The sequence below is a fragment of the Falco biarmicus genome, chromosome 6, assembly GCF_023638135.1.
Source record: "Falco biarmicus isolate bFalBia1 chromosome 6, bFalBia1.pri, whole genome shotgun sequence".
Taxonomy (NCBI): Eukaryota; Metazoa; Chordata; class Aves; order Falconiformes; family Falconidae; genus Falco; species Falco biarmicus.
In genome coordinates, this window is record NC_079293.1 from 89,057,125 (window position 1) to 89,076,011 (window position 18,887).

At 38.5% G+C, this 18,887-nt stretch overlaps 1 protein-coding gene across 4 annotated transcripts in view; it reads right to left on the minus strand.

Annotated features, from left to right (window-relative positions):
- Positions 1-1,495: 1,495 nt before the first annotated feature.
- Positions 1,496-18,887, minus strand: part of AFTPH (aftiphilin) — a 47,381-nt gene continuing 29,989 nt past the window's right edge. The window contains exons 7-10 of one of the 4 annotated variants that reach the window (XM_056342300.1): positions 14,403-14,463; positions 12,665-12,748; positions 8,580-8,703; positions 1,496-2,721 (exon numbers count right to left, since the gene is read on the minus strand). In XM_056342300.1, the coding sequence (XP_056198275.1) occupies positions 2,577-2,721; positions 8,580-8,703; positions 12,665-12,748; positions 14,403-14,463 (414 nt within the window). In that variant the 3' untranslated portion in view covers positions 1,496-2,576. Of the gene's footprint in view, positions 2,722-8,579; positions 8,704-12,664; positions 12,837-14,402; positions 14,464-18,887 lie in introns of those variants that run through there. The other 3 variants (XM_056342301.1, XR_008822433.1, XM_056342302.1) reach the window with 3 other exon arrangements.

An 18,887-nucleotide genomic window follows, 5' to 3' on the forward strand; every position in this document is an offset into this window, starting at 1 on the left:
TAGAAATCTCCTTTCCCCCCCCCCCCCCCCCCACCCCCCCGCCACTTCTCCCCCTCCCCCACCTACGGCGGGCCACCAGTACTGCACTTGGAGACTGGAAGACAAATGGGCAGCTGCCTCTAGAGGCAATTGTGAGGAGACTAAAGATCAACTTGCAGCTGGCACTTCCACCCCCACCTCTCCTTAATACTTCAGTCCACATGCTTCCAGACAAGGATCATGAGTCAGCTCCTAAACATATTCTCCTTGAAACAATAGCTGCTCTGCCGCAGCTATACCACTACTCTGGCTCCAAGGGACACGCCACAGTTGGGAAAACAAAAGGACCAATTTCAACCCACAGCAGCCCACCACCAGAACTGAATGATATATGCACACACGAAAGAATACTATGGTAAACCTGTAAGATCAGCAATGCTAATTTTGACATGTAGCAGGCATGAAGTCAGTACCGTAACGAAAATCTGCAGAGGCAGCAAACAGAAGTGGTTTTGGGGCTACATGATAAAGCAGATGGCTTCTGCATAAACCTTTGCAGCTAGCACAGGGTGCGGTTTGACACCGCAGCACTGTGCACTGCAGTACTAATTAGAGGTCAAATGAGCCAATTTAGCCTTTACATATTAACTTTATCACAACTGTCGGAGCTGCTCTCTCAATTCTGAGTAGCCACCACTCGCTGAAACTCCCGTGTCCACAAAGGTGGAACTCCAGCGCTCACCTCTCCAGGACATTTAAAGAGGAAAGAAGCTTCCTTTTGCCAGGGCATTTCAGCTTACCAGCCAATGACATCAAACTTCCAACTCTCTGACCCAAGTGCTATCAGACGATAAAGAATTCAACAAAACAGTAAGAAAATGCATTGGAGATTTCCCAAAACTAAATATTAAATGATGAACTGGCAGTGACTACGGAGCACTTAAAGAGCTGTGCACATAGTAAAGGTTAGCCATGGGAAAGTCTACGCCCAGGCAAAGCACCTTCAAGACATATCAGCACCCAGAGCATGCCTTACCTGCAGCCAGTTCACCGATACCCGCTGAAGAGGTGCTGCTGAAAGAGCTACAGTGCAAGCTAACATGTTAGGTAGGAAACTTAAGTGAATGCTATGTTTACATTTTTATTTCTAGCTAGGCAAAACCAGTTGTCCTTTCTCACCTCACCATAATTTGTGTTCACTACAGCTGAGTATCACCAAGTACTGTGAAGAAGTCTCTAATCCAAATTACCAACATGTCTTGAGCCACATCGCCCCACCAGCCAGAAGGCTAGCTGGAGCCAGAAATAAAAGGCTACATCACAACACGTCAAAGAGGCAGGACAATTAAAGTCTGCTGCTCCTTCTGCAGGACCCCGACAGGTGTGTTTTGAGGGACTGTGCCACACAAATTAGAATGTTCTACTGTTCAATGCAGTGCATTGATTTTACCATGAACACAAATGTGAATGATGTATACGCATGCTGTATAAAAAGACAGCAGACTATATACGTACGTATCTTTTAAATTATTTTATTTTGTGTAAGCTAAAAGGAAATTTACACACTTAAATCTCAAAAGACCTTGGGCATGCACATTGACCTTTTTAGAGGTTCTTCTACATAGCTCTCTTTTTTTCCATAGGAATTTCCCCAGACATTTACAACCCATAGTTTTTTACTGTATATACAGCCTAAAACCATAGCAATCTATGATTATGTCATTTTACACTGTGCAAAATCAAACAGGAATAGTGGTACAACAGAACATAAAAATTTTAAACAGGTAAATTTCATTTTAAGACATTCATATAGTTTTGGTCCTTCTTTTCCAAATCAAACTGATTAAAAGCAGACAACCTTCTAATGACCAAAAAAATCAAGTGTTTAGACAGTGATCCATAACTGGAACAAGAAGTTACTGACAGCATACCTTTCAAAAGGCTATATAGTGACAGAGCCATACTATTGAAATTGAAGAACATAAAAATTGATCAGCCAACCAATCAAACAGGGGGAGGGGACTGGGGAGAAGAAAAAGAAAAAACACATCTTAAGCTTGTTAAAACACAAAAGAAATTACTGGGTCTTAAAGAAACAACAACAACTGAAAACCTGCAAAGGGACAAAGTAACCTTTTCTTCCCCCCACCCCCCACCCCCAGCAATAAGTATTTTAATATATGCAGGAAAGAAAGATGCTCAATGCAATCTAAAAACCTTTACGGGGGACTTCACAGATTGTGAAGATTGAAGTTTTCATTATGTGTTTCTAGGATATTTTTTTTTAACTTTTTAAAGTTTTGTAAGAAGGACACCACCAGTGTATTTCACAAAGACATAAATGTATACATCCCAGCACAACAAAAAGAATAGATCTTCCAAAAGATTTGCCCCCAATTATTTACATTTTTCTCTAATATAAATTTAGGACTCCAGTATGTAAATAAATATACATTACTATGTATACCTTTCTAGTGCTGCTTACCAACAAATCATCTGAACTTGATTTTTTTTTAATTAAAGCAAGATTGCTTTTTACGACCCACAGAGGGAAGGAAAAAAAAAAAATCAATAGAAAACGTCCAATTCACATCACTTTAGTCTACCTTTTCTTGGCAGCTTGTTGAAGGTGTTAATGTGGCTGGGAACATCAACACCTTGGCATGCATGAAAGTTAAGTCAGGAAGGCTAGAAATCACCTTGGCAGCCTCTTCACTAAGATGTTCTTCTTTTTTAGGCTTCCTGTTGAGAAAAGAACAAAGTGCATTAATCCAGTACCTGATATCCCTCAGATCACTGGGAGAATCGCTGATTGAAGCAATGTTCTGTCAGTTTGTCTCCTATTGACAGGCACTTCTGTAAGCTACTTGAAGGTAGTCTAATGTTATAATATCTACCTGCCTACCAACAAAAGGTTAACATAGAAAGTCAGCAGAATGTTCCTGCATATTGTTGTAATAAGGGGAAAAAATACCCCGATTTCCTATTTAGATGCTGATTTTTTTTTTTTTTTTTGGCAGGTTCCAGTGTGAAGAGACAGCCATGCCCATATTCTAGGGATAAGACAACTGGAGCTTTAGTTCTAAACTACCTAAATCCAGTACTATCTTTCAAAACAAAGTGGAAAAATCTTGAAAGGATACCAAGAAGTTCCTAACTTACTTCTTAATACTTTTAAAATAAAAGGGTACTTATGCTGTGTTTCCAACAAGACCATTCTCAGATGATACATCACATTGTTCCACAGGGTGATCCACAAACCCTTTTTTCCCCCCAGGGCTCATCAGCAGCAAAAGGTGGCTCACAACTTGTAGCTACTTGCTTTGAAGTGCAGTAGTATTTGTAGCTATAATGATACACACAGCAGTTTGGGAACCACTGGTGTTTACTTTGCCTTTTGCATTATTCACAAGAATTACTGAGTGCAAATGAATAAAGAGGTCTGAATCCCATGTGCTTGGTTCTCACCATTATGCAAAACCCTCACATTTCCTAGGTAAAACGAAGCCTGGCTCAGACTGCTACAGAAGACCCCTCCCCTCCTCTGCCCAAAAATCCATACTTTACAGACATCTGGTTTATATTTAAAGAACACTGCTTATTACTAGAAAGTGTCAGTTTCCCATCAAACGTTATTCCTGTTTCAAAAAGGCACCTGCTACACCCTGTAATGACATTAGGAACTCTAGCTGAACAAGCTCCCTCATCTTTGGGGCAAAAAACAGACAAAAGGCTTGAACCAAATAAACTGCCTTTCCCTAGAATGCCTCAGAGATTCCCTTTCGATCTTGTCCTATCTATAAACTTCAAACTGAGCCTGTGAGAAGGCAATGACCACTCCCATCACAAAGCAGCATGTACTTCTATTTTCTTTTGCCAGCGCCCGTTAGTATTGTTTCCTGAGGTGACCAGAGATCAGGGGAAAGCAAGGGGCTACGTGTTTGCTTCAGCAGCTGTCTCAGAATTTCATAGCTAGGAAGCAAAGAAAAGAAGAGCTGGAGTCAAACTCATCCTTGACATCACTGTCAGTGATGATCATTGTGTTGACACTGAACTATCACTTCTGTTTGCTACTTGAAATCTCCACTTGATTAAAGATCTCTAGATGAGGCAGCCTAGATACTAAATCTGACTTTCCTTCGCTAGAATAGCAGTATTTTCTTTTCTCTGCTGCAGTGGAATTTCATGAGCCACTGACTAGGCAGATTACCAAATTCTGGAGGATAAACAAAGCTGTGTGCTGGATTTACTGAGGGAAGAAGCAGAGAGCCAATATGTGGCTCCTTCTCCAACAACTTCACAGTCAGCTCTGTTTGTGCTCGAAGGACTATCCCTGAGCTGTTGAAATGTCATTCTCACCCACCACTGTGTTATCAGTATCTGGTGCCACTATTAGTAATCACTTACCACTAGCCTCTTAAAGGTACAAACCCCTGGTGATCAAGGACTTAGAGCTAACAAAGGAGTGTTTGACACAGGAAGCCAGAGGAAGAGGGCTGACCCAAAGATCTGCATTAAAAGGAGTTCCTGTAATTGTTAATCAGGCACCGAGATGGAGCTCACACACTCCTTGCTATTTATATGCCTCTTCCTCCTCTGCTCAACTGTGGCATGCTAAGAAATGGCACTCCAGGATCCCAGAGGCAGTGTTGCATTTTATATGCAGGACCTTTACCATGGGAGGATGCTATCGCTCTTGCTGTACTAGCTGGTCTCTGCAACATCACTGTAGAACATGCTCACCAGTGACCACAGTCAGATGTGAATCTCATACAATTACTGAATGCTCCCCTCCTGGCTGGAGGCCCTTTGCAGTAATTTATGTACCTAATGTGCTCTGTAAAGAGTACCTATACAGAAGGACAAGCTAACACAGCAAACATTATTTAATTATGACCAAGTTACAGCAATAGATACAATCACCTGGCAATGAGACTCAGAACCTTTTTTAAAATCATCTCAGTGCAGAGAGGGATGAGACAGCCTAAAGCCTCCAGCCTCCATTCCTTGCCGGAGAGGGCCAGGTTCTTCTGGAAGACAATAAAACTGGACACTGCAAGTACCCTTTCTGGGAAGCTGTCAACACCTTCAGTAGCAAATGTCACCCGGTCAACCTTAAAGAACTACTCATTAACTCTCTAAATTTAGAAGACAAAGTAGCACCATCACTGCAGAGTGTTCTTACCCTTAAAACTTGAACTGCCAAATAACTGTGGTGTCTTTTGAAAGAGGCAAGAGGAATAACCATGTTAGGTGCATTAATTTCAGCCACCACTTTTGCTGAAGAAGTTCCCATTGTTAAGAGCTTCTTTTGCTAAACCCTGGTCTGTAGGGGGGTGTTACAGATCTTCTCTTGGTTATGCACTCTTAACTTCTAGATGCCATAGCATGCAGGAAGGACACCCAAGTGAGCAGATGTCAGTGGCAGCTGTTACGAGTTCCGTCTGCTTTGGAACCAGAAGTTTTGATTACTAAACCATGAAAGGACCCAGCCCTGGCTCAAAACAAGGTCTCTGCCCCATTCAGGTTTTAAAACTACCCCCATCCATCTCTTCTCTTAAGATTACATTTCCTCCCAAGACAGAGGACAGAAAGGATGCCCTTATGTAAGCACCTGTGCCAGTTCATCTACCTGTCGACTCAAAGATTGCTTTTCAAAGGCAGGTTAACGCTAAGCTGCAAGAAATGAGCCAGCGTGACAGGCAGGAAAGTTGTTGGAAGAAAGTTTAGCAAGAAATAGGGAATGCTTTGTCCATGTGTCACTCACACCTTACTGTTCTGTTTTGCATTCCAACCCCTTCCTGCAGTGTTCAAGTCTTTCAGGACTTCAGTCATATCTCATGTTTGCAAAGAGTTCTGTGGATAGCACCAGCAAGGTCAGGCTCTAATAACAACGAGCTGGTTAGAGAAATGCACTATAAAAAACCCCCAGTCACTCTGTTATTAAAAGTTAGCCTGCTTCATCTAACATTGCCCCCAAGCAGTATTTCTAGTTTAAATGAGGGTTTCGGCCCTTTCTTGGAAAGGTATCTGTTCTGCTCTTCTTCAAAAAGACAGCAGATAAGCTTTTGATCTCTGCCAATTCTCTGGAACCCGGCAAGGCTGCCGAGTCTCTGTGGAATGCTGTGCTGGATCCCTGACCTTCAACACTTGCTGCTGCTGTGAAGGCTTCAGGCTCCAGCTGAGGGGGAAGTTTCCTTCCTCTCCCAACACTTTCCTTCTGAGAAGCTGACTTTCCAGCTTCAGGTAATGGGTTTGCAAGCAAAAGATGGGGCTACTTCACACAAAGACGACTCTTTACATGGCTCTCTACAGCTGAACAATGGTATTTTCACTCTAAACTTTACCCTAAAGATCCTAACTTCAGACAAGTTACAGCCATGGGATAGCCTTAGCCCAACTGAAGTTGCCATCAAAGTGATATGGCCACTGGCCACATCTTCCCCTGATCAGTTACCATGAATAGCTAACAGTCCACATTTCCAGGTTGTTGCATGAATGTCATCTTTGTTAACCTGGCAGCATCCAGCCACTCCTATTTTAAAGTCTTCAGTTCAGTAAGAATAAAAAAAAAATTCAAAAGAAAACCAGTTTATTACAAAAAGCTAACATACTGCTACACATTTGGCATATTGCTGAGATAAATCCTTCTTATTTCTCTAAAGGTTTCTAGCTTGAAAAAAAGACTGCTTTTCTTTTGGAGAGCATGAAATAAAAATTGAAAACACTTGAAATTTTTAAAATTCAGAGTTACAAAAACATACAAAATGTATTGAATGCTGCAAACAGCTGCTTTAAAACACCTAACCTTTGTGTGTGTCTGAACTTAACTGCCAAGTCTGAGGTCCACAGCCTCTCTCTACAGCCTGATATATTGCTGCAGTACAGACCTAGAACCTCTTCCTATCAGTAAGCAATGTTCTCCAGAACAGGGGAAGAACTTTGACATCTAGATAAAGAGCTTTAACAGCACAAGCAAGAGCTTTCAGGTGCGCTGTGGAACCACTGGAAAAAAATCCAAACCGCTCCTATCAAAAACTAACGATACAGAAAAATGAAGGTCAACATTCATTTAAGCAAAGCAGGCTTCCCTGTTCCTTTGTAAAGAAAAAGTAAACTAAGACATGTTAAAGCAAATAAGCAGGTACAAATCTAAAAGAGGAGATAAAAATAACAGAGGTACATTTCAAATTGGTATGTCCTGCTGTGAATTTGTGGTTACTTTTAAATTAGACAGAATATATTACAAAAATATTTCAACCATAACTATGTTTTCTAATTAGTGAAAGTCAAACTTTCCTACTAGTGTATCTTCAGAAAGAGTATATGCACTCCACGGAGAGAAAAATAGGCAATCCAAAAGCTGAGCCACAAAAAAATCAGCACTGAAGTGTGGAGTTCCCTCTACTGGTTCTCCTATGACATTTCATGGCTTGTTGAAATTTTTTATTCAGTGTTCACCGAACACTCTCGCTGCAGGAACACTAGCCAGACGGTTTTCTCAATTAAAGAATATGTTTTAGAAGAGCACTTGAAAATCATAATTTTAGCCATTTTACGAAAGCCAGCTGTCTCCCAACACTACAAATTACTACCTTTGCCACACCTCTTCCACTGTGCCTCCCGAGTGCTATGCTGCATCAAAACCTATCTACTTTTTAGAGTGCCGAATAAACCCTAAAGCTCACTTACGAGTGAGGATATGTTACTATTTATTAGTTGCTTTGCAACTAATAATCGTTGCATGTTGAGGCACACATTTCTTCAACAACAGAAATGTTTTATTTGGTGAGAATCACTCAGTGATTCTTTAATGGGCACTGGCATTAATTACATGTTCAGACAGTCCAGGATTCTACTGCTAAGATATGCATTCAAAAAACAAACCAAAGAATCAAGCTCATAAATGGAGAGACTATTCTGCACACATTCAACAGGTCAGACTTCAAGGAAGATATCTGACACCTAAAACCTTTATATAGGTTCTACCTATAAAAAAAGTACAGAAGAACTTTACACGGGATCCAGGAAGCAGAAAGGACATCCTAAACCAACTACATTGGTTTATTTGCTTGTTCCTTCACTTGCAACAGCAAAATGAACCTGATGTTTGGTCACTGAAGTTCTGACAGGTGCTAGAAATATATGTGAAGGGACAAGTATCATCACACTTATTAGTCAGTTTTATCATTTTACTTGTGGAAGTTTCCGTATCTATAAATCACAGAGGACTGAAGAGGGTCTTCTGTTAAAGTCCCAGGTCACCGAACTGCAGGGGTCAGTTCAGTCCTCCACTCGTAGGAATGAGCTCTGCTCTTCAGAAAGCCACTTGCTACAGTTCACTCTCTGGCTCTAGGCTTTTTAAACTTAGGTTCTGGTGATCTTTCTCGTTCAGCTCATGAACTGTTTCCCATCTTATTTTAGAGTTCTACGATAACTTGAAATATGAACTACAGCACTATGGATTTCATATTTAATTATTAAATTTAAGCCTTTTGATCATTCAAGAACTTCTGACCTAAAATAGCATACACATTCAGTTCTCACATTTCATGCTACCCTTAGAAACAGAAGAAAAAAGCATAACAAAGAGTATTTACCTTGTGGACGTGCTTGCCTTCTCCACTGTGGACATGAGTCTTGCAAATGCATCAGTCACTCTGTTGCTTGCATTGGAAGTTTCCAGTTTTGAGGTTGTCAATTCATACAACTCAGGATCCACACCTTATAGTATAAAATTATAATCAGTGATGGTTGGAGGCAAGTATAGCCACAATTAGCCACAGACCAACTTGCTAGACACTGTTTTCTGTAAACATCTGAATTATAATTTTAAGATACATGAAAAGAACATGACAGAACATGTCTGTATTTCTGGAACACTGTCCTCTCTCCCCACCCTTTTTCAGTAGCTTTTATAGTGGTACTACAAAACACACACATATTGGATCAAGTCTGGCATAAAGGTCTCAGTCTACAAGTAAACAAAACAAATTTGATTTACCTTTTAGAGTGAAACACCTGTAAAAATGTCAGCTGGGTTAAAATGGATTGTTTCAATTACTTCAACTCAACTGTATTAAAAGAATCCTACATGTCAACATGGACCAACTCTTCAACAAGAGATTACACACAACACTGGCATGCATTAGAGTGCATTTAGCATCTTGCTTTTCACAAGAGGTTGTGTTAAAAAAAAAATAAGTCAGGAAAAGCAGCTTTCATGATACATCAAAGTGGAATGGCATTAAAAGTTACATACTAATAGGTATAACGCTACCAAAACTTTTAGTCTATGCTCCTTTTTAATTTTTCAAGTATTTATAAAGCATCAAGTATATGGATGTTTCAGCCTGGATTTGCTAGTTTCAGGTATCTTAAGTCAAATGCTGAATTTTGACATCACATACATTGCAAACAGATTTCAAATTTTATCAGCAGAGGTCATTCTGAAAACAATGCAAACAATGGAAACCTGCATCCAAAAAGATAGGTATGTAGGGGTAAAATTCTATCTGCTTAATAACAAGCATCACATCTCAGCAGGAAGTAGTTCTAGAATTTTCAGTTATTAAGTATGCTTTCTTTAAGAAAGTCTCCATGAATTATCAAAATAAATCAAGAGGAAAGACTGTTAGAACACATTTTGTTGCTTAGAAGCATTTTAAATTGGTGATATTCCTCTAGTTACAGCTATTTCATGCTTCACGGATTTAAATGAAGTGTGAACATGTGCCATCCACAATTAGTATTTTTCAAAAGCAGCACAGAATTTTTCTGCAGAAGCATCATGTGTTACAGACACCTGCATTCTAAACAAGTGTAACACCAGTGCTAGCTGGTTCGGACAACACAGAAGCATTTCACACTACTGAGAACAAACACTGCAGATACTCGGACACGATGGTCTCATGCTACCCAATATAAAACCAGCATTTATAAATTGATGTGCCGATGATTCTACCCAGTTTACTTGACGATTAAGACGATTTTTTAAGTACTCCTGAAATACTGGAAGATCACTAAATAAAAAATAAAAACTCTGTGCCTATTATCCTGCCTTTTCCACCCAGTAATTGCAGGACTACATGCGCAAACAGACAAGGTTAATAATCCTCATTCCTGCTTTGCTGGAACTCTCCCCAGGCACTGTGTCTTGGCCATTCGTCATTTGTGCACAAGTACTTTTTCATTGTTGGGAAACTAAGCTGACCAAAAAGTAAAATTAAGAAAAACATCTGGTTAAGCTGCAGGAAGGTAGTGGGGCAGGGAGAAGATTTACTGAAATATGAGTTGATTAGAAATTTATCAGCTGTCCTTTCAACATACGTTTTTATAAGTCTGGATTTTCAACATTAATTTCATCCAGTTTCATGCAAAACATCAAAAATGTACTGTCCTGAGACCAGTATACCAAGACTAAGTATTGTCAGATGTTTACAGAACTTGGAAATAGGAAAAAGCCCAACTATTCCATAAAATATCCACTTTCAATCAGGGAGAGTAAGACTTTAAGAAATACACTTGGACTTGCAGAAGCCTGCGAAATCCCATTAAGGTACCAATTGTAAAACTAATTGAAATAAGGAGTCCTTTGACATGCAACTCTGCAACAAATGTTAAATGCAACCTTGTAAGTTACATTATTTAGATATTCACATTTATGTTCCTGAATTCATTTTCATTGTAGTGCGATGTCACTGCTCAATTTACTGTACTTTAGGGACCTCTTACTCAGTAAGATTTATGTTAAACTATTACCATAAAAATAAAACAATACACGAAATCTGTGGCAACATACTAGAAACAAGTAACTCCTCATTTGTGATGCAGAAGGCAAATTTTTATAAAAAAGTTATTTTGGCTACTGATGAATCACACTGAGAAGAATACAGCATAGGTCGATAGTAAGCAAAACGAAGGTCTTCAGAGAAAGAACAAACTTCTACTGATAAATGTTTCTTCTTTAAGCCAAAAGATCTAACAATTTGTCTTTTAATTATTTTATTTAACTTTAAGAGTTGCATATTCTCAATTTTATTCAAACGATTAGAGAATATTTAAGGAAAGCACTGCAAAACCTTAATGAGATATTGAAGAAAAGGTAGCCAACCAAACCCCACACAAAGCTCCTAAACACACACACAAACACACGAGCTGCAAGCCAAGAAACAAATGACTTTCCCAGAAACAAGTCAGAAGGAAAGAAAAGCCAAAAAAACCCAAAAAGCCAAACAAACAAAAAAAACCCCGACAAAAATATGCACTACGGGGCATAGCAGGGAAGGTTATAATACCTATAACTCGATGAAACAACAACATAAAAAAAAAAAAACAACCAAAAGGCAATAAAAGGCTAACAGAGTATTCCTCTAGTAATCTCTTCAAGTGTGCACGCCATCAAGACGTAAGAACATACCCAACTGCACGAGCAGTACATGTACTGGGTACTGACAACTGATGTTGATAGACTTGCACACACTTACGAAAGAATCTCTAAGACTCAAGCATCTTGAATTTGCTACCTATCACTTCCATGACAAACCTGCCATCTTTCATCTGATAATGACATGTCTTAAGGGTGGAACAAGACGACATCTGGAATGCAATGCCACAAAATTGCCTTCAACGATCAGATTATGTAACTGAAAGCAGGTTTTTAAAAATAAAAAATACAATTAATAATTAAAAGCATTTATTTGAAATGTGGGGAAACAGCACACCTCTTAAAAATTGATTCTTAAAATTAAAATCACTAAGCCGAAAAAACCCCTACCTTCAAAGACAGTTATGATGATGGCCTCAGGCATTGTAGTGAAAGAGTATTTGCCTTATCTACTTAACCTATGCACTGGGATAAATCCCCAAAATGTTCCCTTACGTTCCTGCAGAAATTTATTCCAAGCGTAGGCTTTTACAAGCTCACGCAAAATACTCAGAGCATGTAAAAACCACGCAATAAATGAATTAAATTACTTTCATGTATTATTCAATGGAGAGAGTAGTGTTTTCATCTCCTTTCTAAGGGATTAAGTTGCAGATAAAGTGCTTTGGTTATATAATTAACGTTAATGAACTTCTAATGTCCCCCAAACATGCAACTATCCTTATTTTCTATTATGAATGTTGTTAAAACACTTTTTTCACCTTATCATTAAGATTACTAGTTCATACAAAGGAAAAATTTACAACCTCCTGGTAGTGGCAAACCCCAGCGGGGTTGTGTTAAACCCCCTGGCTTTGTATTCACATATAAACTTCCAAACAACATCATAATCCTGTAATTTGGAAGCACTCACTTGGAAGACAGAACAAGCCCCATTTTTTTTGGAATCACCACATTTACAGTATTTTTCAATTTTTCTTAAGTGCTCAGAAAAGTTAATTTTCAAAATTTCTCACTTGAAACAAGTGTTTTAACATCTTATTTGCAAGAGCGTAAGAGCCATTCATTCCTTCAGCACGTGACAAAACACAGAGCTGACAGTACCTTTCAAATACTTCGCACTCGATATAAAACATCAGAAAACAAGACACAGATTAAAGGAAAAATGCAGTAGAAAAAAACATTTTACAGAAATGCAGTGTAAAGTTTCTCCTTGTTTATAGGAAAGTCAAGTGATGTGCTCATGCTTCTAGTAAGTCGTTTATAATATTACAGTCCTGGTTTTAACACTCTGCTGACCTGGGATTGTGGTGGTGCTGCTAGAGCTACTGTCATCCACGGGCCCAAAGAAATCAAGGTTCAGAAGAGTGGAACCTCCACTAGCTTGAAATTCAGTGACCGTGTTGGTAGGCAGCCATATAGAAGGTAAGCCAAGGGAGGGGTTTATGTGTAAAAAGGGGTAAGACACACACTTGAACATGCAAGTTATAATTAGTACTCAGTACGCAATTTAAAAATTGACATGAAAACAATGCTTACATATTAGTTTGTACCTTCTAAAATGTTAACAACTTAATTCAGTGCACATTTCCTCATGTACAATGCAGCAAGGAAATCAACACTAGTAACTTTAAAATAGAGATATTTATTTCAATCTAAAAATGAAAGAGAACCAGCACGACCCAGAGAGAAAGATGTGATCAATTAAAGGGAAACAATATATAGGTCAATTGACAGTTAGAATATAGTGGGCTTTTTCTCCCCTCACGGAAATTGAAAGCCATTCTTTCATCAGGAAGACTTAGCAGATCCCCAAATAGCAAAGAACCAAAAAAACCTTTAAAGTTTTATTTAGCAGCTTTAAGCTATTAATTATGATTATCTTAAAGTAGTGTGAACACACGGTAACAAATGCCACTCTTTTATTCAGTTCCTCACTGGTTAAGTTATACTGTTCCCCTTTAGTACTAAAACAGAAATCAAACCAAGATACATTTTAAAGAAGTTGTTTGTTAAAAAGAAAGCATGATGATTGACTGAAGTAATAAGACACCAGACAACAGCAAAGGGTCCATCCAGGCTTTCCTTCAGCACCATGATATTGCTATCCAAACTCTCACATCCCACATGTTCTGAAACAATACCATGAGGCAACACCACTGCAGTAAGAGATGCAGTTTATTTTAGCCTGCTTTTGAACAACTTATGTGTCATAAACTAATTGCTGTTAGCAGGCTCCTCATAAAGGTATCAGATTCCTTACAGGTTTCTAGTCTGTCAAACAAACAAGTTTCCAAAACTTGTTTTATTTCTTTTGCATGCACTTGCATTTCTGGAGACTGGAGACGGTGGCACAACTCACTTTGCTATTAAAATAGACATAGGTGAAGTGTCTTTTATGCGATAACTATATACATTTACAGATACAAATAAGTTTGTAGCTACCTCTTATTTAATCTATTAGCTATAATTAGCTTGAGTGTAAGCAAAAGTGGTAACAGATGAAGTCACATTTTGAAATATAAAATTATCTGTAAATCTGAAAACTTTCAGCTCAAGAAGTGTATCTTTTGCAAACAGTTTGTGGTTAAAATATTGTGCTTTGAAGTAGCCACTATACACAAGTTTGTCACTCAAAGGATGTCTAAAGAGATAGTTCATTGGTGAAAAATACTTTTAAGAAGTAAAACTCATCAATCTAAAATGCTCATTTGTTCAGAGTTTCTTTATAATCTGCAGTTATACATAATGAAGTGTTAATATTGCCACTGTGTCACTAGCATATGGCAGGAATCTAAAATAATACTTAACTTAGTATTTTTCAGACTACATAATATTTCACATAGGGGCACAGTTAATCAGAAAGAAAGCCTGAATTTCCAAAGTTAGGAGTAAGAAATAAATATTATATATATTTATATATATATATGTGTGTGTGTGTGTATTTAAAAAAATAATCAGCAGATAGATGTTTGTCTGAACTTTGTAGCTTTCTTATCTCTAGCTCTGGTGCTAGAGGCTCTACGGAGAGACGTACCATCTAAAGGGTTAGTAAGGCCACTGCTACTCCAGTCAAACTGGACAGGTGGTAGAGATTCCTAGAGTTGAAAAGTCAGAAATCAGATTTTATAGTCAGTTCAGGTTACAACAATGCAAAGCAGTTCAAATAACAGATTCTTTAGCGTCTACATACTAAAAAGACAACTAAATGAGCAAGCCCCAACTTTTAGGAGGCGTGTATTTTCATAATATGCACTAAAGATTCAAAGTAGATGTGTTCTAATACAGGAAATCCCATTAGATTCTGAACAGTACAGATTAGGTAACTTCTAACTCAGACAGGATTTGCAAATTAACTAAAACGTATGAATTGGATAAAAAAACCCTTCAGGCATAGTCGAAAGTTAAACTACTATTACTTTCATGGAAGACGAGGCGTTTTGCATAAAAAGTTATGTATACACAATTATAGGGCAAATTTAGAATAGGGTTATTAGTGAAAGCTGTCTGTACATGCTTTGTTCTGATTATACATAAAATCAGTTATTTACCAAACAGCCCATGGTTCTTTTGGTTTGTTTTGCTTTTAAGAGACATAATCCCTACATGCAAAGGACAAGCCATCAACACCCTCCTCCCTCCACCCCCTTCAGAAAAAAATAATACTGTGATTTATCATCCTTTAATGATTAACTCATTCCAATATCTAAACAAACCATTAGTAACAATGCTTGAACAAGAGGAGCATGGAAACTTTGACTCCCTCTGGGAGCCCATCCTTGCCTTTTCAATTCCTCGTTAAGTCTTTTGCACACACACAGATAAATCAAACAAGCAGCAGGGACCATGCTTTACAGGGAAAGTGTGTTCAAGTGCAGTGTAACTTCCAAGTGCTGTCCTCCTGTATTCTCAGGCCACAAGCTGATGGAATAATATCAGAAGTGTCTGAAATAAAGTGGTCTTTCTACTTCTGTGCATCAAATTTCTGCTCTCTCCCCAGTGAGGTCAACTGTCAAGAAGTACTGGGAAACGATGTGCCCTCAACTTCGAACAGAACAATCACACTTGTGGAAGAAAAGCAATGGAAGTTTTCTGCAGCATTATTCAAAATGCATCATTAGTTGTCAAGCCTCCAGCGGCTGAGATGTACCTTCTCTTCGCTTTTTTAGAAAGTCAGGTTTTTGGTTTTGGTTTTAAAAGTTTCAGTTCTCCACCACTGGAAAAAAATAGGCAGATTCACTAATCAAAGCTGTAGCAACCTGAGCTAGCTTTGTATAATTAAGCTAATTGTCAGAGGTTTTTGCTAGGTGACGGTTGTTTAGAGAAAGAAAAGTTAAGAGAGCTGGAATTTTCTGTATTTACTTACAGTAAATGACTTGCCTAGAAAAATCTTCCCTACCTAATTACTTGGAAATATTTCCAGTACCGAGCACACATGGAACAGCATTCACTCCACGGAGCTTAAGGAGCTGATGCTACACTTTCTACTTTGCTTTGGTAATGAAATTACTGGCATTGAAATGATTTGCATGGAAACATGTTACCAGTGCGAAAGCTACACCTGATGAAGCAATAATCACTATCATCAGTAGGTTGTTTAAAGTTTGTCACATCTAAACCTAACAAAATTCATAAGTTGAATAATTAATATTAAAAGGGGGTTGGGTTTGTACACAAAATAAAGAGAAAAAAAAAAAGGAGACAAGTATAACAACTAAATAGCTTTCTGCCCTGACTAAAATGAACCCAAATTGGAACCAAATAACTTCCTATCAATTCTCACTTACTGAGGAGAACACCCCCTGCATTTTGTGTCAAGGGTCTTAGCCAGGACTGATTAGTGCAAGAGAATCACATGGAAAGTGTGGTACCAATGGCTGGCTAAGCTCTTCCCTTTAATGATGACATGATTTTCTGATTTGCCAAGGAGAGGACAAAGGACAGGATGAATTCTTCCTAAAAGGGGGAGGAGACATAGCCCCCCGCCCGCTCCCCGACTCCAAATCAGTAAGAGTGTACCATGTATATTAGTCTGCTCTGAGGGATGAGGACACTCTGCTGACCCCAACTTACAAAAGAGAAGGGGTGGTAAGTAAAGCGGACCCCATCTATACAGGATGCTGGCAAGCCCTTGTTTATACAACAGCAAACAAAGTGAAAGGAGAGGTCAGAGGCAAAAGTCAAGTGAACAGAAAGGAAAGTTTTCTGTTTCTAGTGACCTTGGTCCTAGAAAGAAAACTAACTATTCTGGGACAGCTGAATACAACACTGAAATCTCAGACACTGGGAACACACCCTGCAAATGGGAATATAATGTTTTGTCTTTCAGAGATTGTGAGGTTGCTAGACTACTGCATTTACAACTATTATTTTAATAACATGCTTTAAGGAAAAGTGCCCAATCTAGAAGAATATTGAAAATTGGGGCGAAATGCTCTCACTCCTCCCTCCACCTTAGATTACAGGATACAGTACAGAAATGAAAAAGTATACTCAGCTGTCAAGACTATCACTCTGAATGTTAAGGAAGTGAGAAAGAGGAAACGAAAATGCCTGCTGGTTATACTGCATCGTATTTCACGTTTATCAAAGTGAGAGATGTTTTCACACAGTAATTTTAGAATGGTATTATGTAAGAGCTTTTATAATCTGAAAGAGTAAAATGTAAGTGTGTTTGTGCCAATAATTACCCAAGGAAAATTAAACAAAGGAAAAAAAAAATATTCTGCTGTTTTAAAGCTGTGGTAAAAAATAGAAGGACTTGCAATACAAATGTAGCGTCAATATTTAGATAGATCCCACAAATGAACTTCATAAACATTTCAGAAAAAGGTTTACAAGGAAGAAATTAATACATCTAATTGTGTGTATTCATTGGCAAAATTACCACAGTTCTGAAAATTGTTCTTCTCCGACACCACCTTTAAGCAACTGTCACATCTGATAGAATAATAAGTTCTGTAATATCTCTTACCTGCAAATCTTTCTCTCCTACTCTGTCAACAAAGCTATGTATATTCTTGGATCTTTCTCATATGTGTAACTGGAGAGCAGTTCCATGATAGAGACTTTGGCTGGTGGCCAATAATATGGTAGTTTGCATCTGTCATTGTTAGAAGTCCTGATGGTCCCTTATGTAATTAAAAGTGGTTTTGAAGACTGTCACCCCATGGGGTTTAATTAAGGTTCAGCCCCTAACAGCCAGCAAGTGTAAAATACATCTCTCTATTATAACCTGATCCCTAATCCAGTGGCTTAGATGCATGCAGATGTGCTGGAATAGGCACCTGCAGAAAAGAATTACTTGTAATTTTCTTCTAGAAAGGTCTGGCTGACTGCAGATTTCTATTTCAATATAAAACTTACTAAGCAAAACTAAGCAGGTAAGAAATCCTAAAGTTATCCTGAAAGCTACCAGTAGACTCTACCAAAGAAAAATAGTCCCAAATAGAGGGAAGAGGATGCTTTGAAACAATAGCATGAGCAGAAATACCTAGATATCTTTTTTCCAAGAAAGCCAAAAAGAAGCAGGTGAATAAACATCAAAACAACATTCACCAGAAGCCAACATTAAATCAAGAGAAAGCAGTCAACATCAAATCCAGACAGCAACCTTTTTAACAAGCACTGGAATATATTTTAATCACACTGCCTGAAGACTTGGCCATGGTATAGAAGCTCACTATAGCAGATGCTATAAAAAGAAGAAAAAAAAAAAAGAAGAGAAAAAGAAAAAAAAATGGGGGGAGAGAGAAGGGTACCTGTCTCGGGTTTCACAATCAAAGGTTGCCTGTTTGAGCAGCCTGATAGCGCCTTTTGCTTCAGACCTGCAGTCTTTGAGACATCGTGCTTAGAGAAAGGCAACAGTAATCAGGGGATTATTTCATATTCTGTTTCTGCCTTACAGTTACAAGCACAGAGGAACAGAGAAATAAACCCCTCAATTGTCAAGATAAACAACAGATCAAAGAACCTGGATGCTATCTTCAAATATAAAATAGAACAAGTCTACAAAAGTCATCTTTATACAACAAACTAACGTGAAAGATCATTCAGTAACTTAACTTGGTTGAGAAGGGAAGTCAATTTCAAAACCCTTGTCCTTCCAACCTAAATAGCTCAGATAGAAATTTGTCCAGTGTATTTCCACAGCCTAGCCAACCATGTGAGAACCCCTGCAGAGAATGAGGCCAAAACATACAGTTTACATAACTAGGAAAAATGAATGCAGCTCATTTGCTGCTTTCTTCCTCATTCTTTTGACTTCTAATGCTCTCAATTTTAAAGCTCTGCGTGCTTTCCTCTGTTCGCCTACCACCAAAAAGCTTAGGTGGCACTTCTGTGTTTCTACAAATGTTCCTTTCACTCCTACTTTTGCAGCATCAGAGTCTTTTCTTCCAAAATCTTATTCCCTCAGCAGGAAGTCATACATGTACATACACAGACACCAATCTCCCTTATGAGGAAAGGCTGAAAGAGTTGGCCCTGTTCAGCCTGGGGAAGAGAAGGCTGAACAAAAGCA